General features: G+C 36.6%; 1 protein-coding gene across 7 annotated transcripts in view; it reads right to left on the bottom strand.

Moving 5' to 3' along the window:
- Positions 1-898: 898 nt before the first annotated feature.
- The window catches only part of LOC112234982 (nck-associated protein 5-like), a 128,767-nt gene continuing 123,665 nt past the window's right edge, over positions 899-6,000 (bottom strand). For all 7 annotated transcript variants that reach the window (XM_024403374.2, XM_024403365.2, XM_024403359.2 and 4 more), the window contains one exon: positions 899-3,624. Coding sequence is in view for 1 of the 7 variants with exons in the window: in XM_024403345.2 (XP_024259113.2) it covers positions 3,620-3,624 (5 nt within the window). In the remaining 6 variants the exon portion in view is untranslated. The remainder of the gene's footprint in view (positions 3,625-6,000) is intronic.

Below are 6,000 nucleotides of genomic sequence, written 5' to 3'. Positions count from 1 at the left end.
TTTGTTTGAAATTGTAATACTTTAATCTGTTGGCAAAAATATTTCATAGTCGTCAATTAATGTTACACAATAGTTTCTGTTTCATACATAAGGTTAAAAGGGCAATCTGTGATTGTATTGACTATAAAACTTAGAAAACTTGTATTGACTATAAAACTTAGAAATTCCTAATTAGCTTAGCTCGAGTGTCATACCAAAATATAATCTTGTTTTACACCATTGTTTAATTGTAAGCAAATACTGTACAGCCTCAAAACATGATTAACACAATAATTTGAATATCATGTCTGCTCAGTCCTTGCACACATATCTCTGTCTATGAATTTGAAAGTTGTTACATTTCTCCAGCCCCACACCTCAGATATTTTACCAAAACAGTAGCTCAGAAACTTTGTTTTTGTTGAAATGCAGATTGCCTCTTTAATGTCTCTTTATAGGGAGTATCAATCGAGACTATCTCCGTAGTCATATGGAAAATTGACCTGATATGTATCCCAATAGTTTTAGGGAATTTTTGGCTTGCTTCTCAGAAAGCCCAAAGTTGTTTTCTATCATACTACATTTACACATTTTGTCATAAGTGGTGACGTAGAATGGACTATGGTTGGTTGGGAATATGGGGGCAATACAATAGGTCACAACAGTGCTAATATATTTTTGATATGTCCTTATTCTGCCTCTGTTGTGGTGTCTAAAATACCCCAGGTTACCAGGACTGATTATGCACTACTGTATACCCAGGAGGAGAGAGACCACCCTGGGGTAAATGGTCGTCACAATGTATAAAAGTCAAGGTAGGGAAACAATTTAAAAAAAGAGTTAGGGAAGCAAAACATTTCATACAGCAGCCGAAGTAGCCAAACATGTCATGATGCATTCATAACAATGAAAAGATCAGTAGAGTACACAATATGCATTTTATTTGGAGCGTAAAAGTGAGTTGCCTAAACGCAATACCTCACACAGTTATTTTATACATATAAAGTTTATACAGAACATATTCATACCCTTTAAATTATTGCATATTTTGTTGTTTTACAGCCTGAATTCAAGATGGATTAAATTGTTTTCTCTCACCTACACACACCACCATGCTTTAACATGTGAAGAATGGTACTCAGTGATGTGTTGTATTGAAGACATAAAGTTCATTTTTTTTGCTATAATATTTGTAGTTTTACTTTAGTGCCTTATTGCAAACAGGATGCATGTTTTGGAATATTTTTTATTCTGTAAATGCTTCTTTCTTTTCACTCTGTCATTTAGGTTAGTATTGTGGAGTAAATATAATGTTGTTGATCGACTCAGGGACCTTACAAATAACTGTATTTGTGGGGTACAAAGATGAGGCAGTCATTCACAATAGGTCCATGCAACTTATTATGTGACATGCTTAGCAAATTTGTACTCCGAAACTTATTTAGGCTTGTCATAACAAAGGGGTTGAATACATTTCAGCTATACATTTTTTATTCATTTGTAAAAAGTTTGAAAAACATAATTCTACTTTGAAATTATGGGTTATTGTGTGTAGGCGAGTGACAAAAAAATCTATATTTAATCCATTTTAATTTCAGGCTGTAACACAGGGATCCTGAGTGGCGCAGGGTGCTAGAAGCGTCACTATAGACCTGAGTTCGATCCTGGGCTGTATCACAACCGTCCGTGATTGGGAGTCTCATAGGGCAGCGCACAATTGGCCCAGCATTGTCTGGGTTAGGGGTGGGTTTGGCCGGGGTAGGCCATCATTGTGAATAAGAATTTGTTTTTAACTGACTTGCCAGGTTAAATAAATTCAAAAATAAACAACAAAATGTGGAAAAAGTTAAAGGGTGTGAATACTTTCTGAAGGCACTGTAAATATACATTACATTATACCAAAATCATGTGTTGGGGTTAAATTGGAAACCTGCTTATAGCCATCCATTAAGTATTTCCTAAATGAGTAATGGCATTTCCCTGAGCTGACTGCATAGCAATATTCATGTTGCGCTTATGTATAACTGAGTTCATAGGTATACTGTTTAAACAAGAGTTCAATAATGTGTAACAAGTCATTAAAAGTGCTTGTTATATACAAAGCTAACATTCTTTTTAATATACTTGTTCATGCGGTTTTAGGGTGAATCTATTCAACGTAGTGACATACAGTTGAGTCATCCCATGTTTGGTCCATATCGGATGTTGGGTACTGTATTTATTGAATATTATCAGAATCCTGTCAATTAAAATGCCCAATTGTGTGCAATCAATTAGCTGAATTTCTCAGAGATCAAATTATATTTCAACAAAATAATGTTTCAGGAACGCTAATGGAATCTGTCACTAACTACAGAACCGATTTCAGAACAATCTGAGATGGTGGATGTCAATCTTCTTTCTTGTGATTTTTGAGGTGGAACGACACAGTTATGAGTGGAGATCCTGCCTATACTGTACTTCTGTGATTGATAGCGTATTAGCCAGTCAGACGTCCTTGAAGTTATGTTTGTTGCACACTGATTTTGTGTGTCAGTTGACAGTACATATAGACAGGTTGCCTGACGACATCAAGAAAATTATGCCTGCACATTGATGGGGCAGAAGACCATGAGTTGTTATTATTCTGAATGGTCAGATAGCTAGCAACATTGACAGGAAGCTGCCATGTGGGGAATCGTATGTGGTTTGTTTCAGCTCGTTGTATCTTGTTCTTGATACCATGTCTTGTTTTGAGGTGCTTGACTTTCTGTATGACTATGCTAATATGGCAAAATTTCGCTAGCTAGCTACCCAATATCTTTGATTATCTATTTGAGAGAAAACAACAAGTGCTTATTGGGCAAAAGTATGTTTTCAATAAACATTTCGGAGACTAAATATATTTCACGTTTTCAATAATCCTTTGGAGTTTAGTTGTTTTGCCCCAAAGTTGAGCACGCATCGGTTTTGTTCCTAAACAACCCAACCGCATATTGCCCAGCACAGAACCTACCAAGTCAGTCTGTATTGTTTTGCTAACTGTTAAACAGATAGCTCACCGAAATTACTAAATTACTTATTCTTTACTTGATCCTGTAAGTAAAACCAAGGCATGAATTCTGTCTTTCCTTGTCCAAAGACTGCTTACAGGTTAAGGAAATCAATATTTTGTAAATTGAGTAAACTATCTCTTTCATAAAACTCCCGAAAGAGAGAAGGTCATTGTGGCGTTCTTCCCACGCCATCCGTCTAATTAAGTTGACAAGATAAGGAGCAATTAGAAATTACAGCACAGTACCTAAGTGTGAGCTAACTGGTAAAGCTACTGAAGAGGCTAATGTGTTTCAAGTACAGCAAACCAAGTCCAATGATGATTATAATTGCCTGTGACTGTAAATCAATAGTTTACTGATTTTAACACTTCGGGTCCTGTGGACAGAAACTCATCAGAAGGAAATGGGCAACTTTCAGGCTTCTAGCCTTCATATGTTGACATAACATGTTTTCACGGGCAGTTCTATTCCTAAAGGTAGGTATAGTGCTTTTGTTTGACCATGAGCCATTGTAATCATGCATCTCCCTGTAGGTTACATGCCTGCTGATTGCCATCTCTCTCTCTATCTCTCTCCCCTCGATGCTGCTCATTTTGTTCCAGAATTTATTCTGAAATGGAAAAGGAAAACAGGATTAGATGATACATGGGGAAAAAAATCAACATCTGTGTCACACAAAAAAATGCAATTGTTTCATTATGAAAAACAGCAACATCTCCACCCACTGCTGTTGGGATGAAAGTTAAACTTCAACCTTCCTACTAATAATACAAAAGTACCTCATATCTTAGCGTTTCAGCCATATGGACAATCAAGGAGTTTCATTGCAATGGCATGAATCATTTGCAATTGGATTATGAGCTCAGCAAAATGTTTGAGACACCTGTCGCTCTGCAGCTGCCAAGGTGTTGGAATGCAACATAGGGTCAAAGTCATAAACTTCAATCATTCTTGCTCATAATGATGTTTCACTGAAGGCTGCATATTTGACGATGGAACCTAGCCCCAAGGTTGTTATTCAAATGACAAAGACTTTTAAACGTTAATTAAGTACATTACAGCATTAAACAAGAACAACTAAGGGGAGGTGAGAGATGCTAATGTATTCTAAATCACCCCTTTCTGAACTACCAATTACATTTGATGTCTCTTTCCATGGCTATTTAGTCGGTTTCAGGGGAGATTTTTGTAGGAACACATTTAGATCAGGTTTAACCTCTGGCTTTAAAGATATACCAATAATGTCATCATGTCAATCATTGGGTCAAAGTGGGGACATAGAGGACTGAATTAAATGATTACAGCTGTGCATGGGGCCCTTACCTGACCAGCAAAAACTCTGGTTCACCAATCATACATTATTATTAATACTGTGAATCGTTATGCTCTTAGCTAATACACACAACGAATACTAACCTTACTGTTAATATTTTACTTTGACCTTGGGACCAGCACATTGCAAAGACATGTTTAAGGCTACTGCCAGGAGTGATAAAAAAAAAAAAACTCAGAAAAACATGTCACATACTTCCTGGATTCCTCTCAGGAAAATGTAACATATACAGAAAAAGCGATGCAGAAGGCAGAAGTCACACTTCACGTAAACTTCACTTTCCTGCACACAACTAAAAAAGTTTTCTGACAGACAAACGTGGTGAGAAAGTAAGATGTATCGGACCTCGGGCTATTGTCGAATTCCTAACCTTACAGCAAACTACAGCCTCTTCCCGATGCTTGTGAAATAACAGGACATGTAGCAGAAAACAGTACACAGAAGCAGTTCTGGGATAGTGTATAACAGTGTATACGACAGTGCAATGTATCAGTCAAGTCTTGACTTTGACCTGCTGTAAGGCTCTTTACAGTCAAGTGCAGTCTCAAATTTCAATGATGAAATACGAATCACTATAATGTCTAACATTCTTTTCCAAATGGTCAAAGTGCTTTACACTTAGAACATTATTTTGAATGGTAGTTAAATTAAGTTACCTAAAATAGATAAAAGTACTGTCATCAATATATTTGTACTGTCATCAATATATGTGTTGATGTTCCAGTCAGACTACATAACTTACTTACTTTGAAAGTGACACACAGGAATACACTAGACTATATTTATGGTCATTCTGTCCTCCTGTCTGTTATAATTCCTCCTGGGGACATCCAGTGATGGTGGAGAGTTAGAGGCTGCACTTGACAAATAGCTTAGACCTGTGGGGTGGTATAGTAATGGGTTTAATCAATACTCTCATGAACCTCACAGAGAAATCAGGGTGGCCCCAGTCTTTGACTATAAGTGTGGCATCCACAGGACACTGTTAAATGACTCATCATACTCCAATTTGTCAAGGGAATTGAAGATAAATAATCAAGAGCTTTATCGTGGTCGAGTGCAACCAGGAAACAATATAATACTTTTGGAAGTGAATTGATAGTGACCCACTTGTTTTTATTAGTTTTATAGTTGCTATTCTCAAAATTGACTTGAGGAAGAGTAGCTGCTGCTGCTTTAGAAACAGCTAATGGGGATCCTAATAAAATACTATACTAAACAATCGCACCTATTTTATGACAGATTTAATGCATTGAGATATTTAATGCAGAACTTCCTTGAGAATGAATTCCATCTTATTTGATATCCACCAACACCAAAAACATTGACAGGATGCACTCTTTAACAATAGAAGCGCAGAGGCAGTCATTTTGACTGCATGCGGATTTAAGATGGAAATATCTGTGCCATTTTTTAAGTCATGGCCCCCTCTGTCCTTGACTTTTCCTTAGTAGTGTAGGTCTATTTAACACACTTACAGTATGTTAGAATTTTGATATCACAAACAGAATTGGTGTTATAAGCAGTTTTAAGAGGATGTCATTTTTTTCAGTGTAACGCCAAAAGGTTACTTTTTTAAATCCTCCTATTGAGTCACATGCAGTTAAGGGTAAAATGGAGGGTAAATTACAGGAAACTATCTAAGTTTACCAG

This window comes from Oncorhynchus tshawytscha, linkage group LG03 (assembly GCF_018296145.1).
Source record: "Oncorhynchus tshawytscha isolate Ot180627B linkage group LG03, Otsh_v2.0, whole genome shotgun sequence".
NCBI lineage: Eukaryota > Metazoa > Chordata > Actinopteri > Salmoniformes > Salmonidae > Oncorhynchus > Oncorhynchus tshawytscha.
This window is presented reverse-complemented; position numbering and strand designations above follow the sequence as displayed.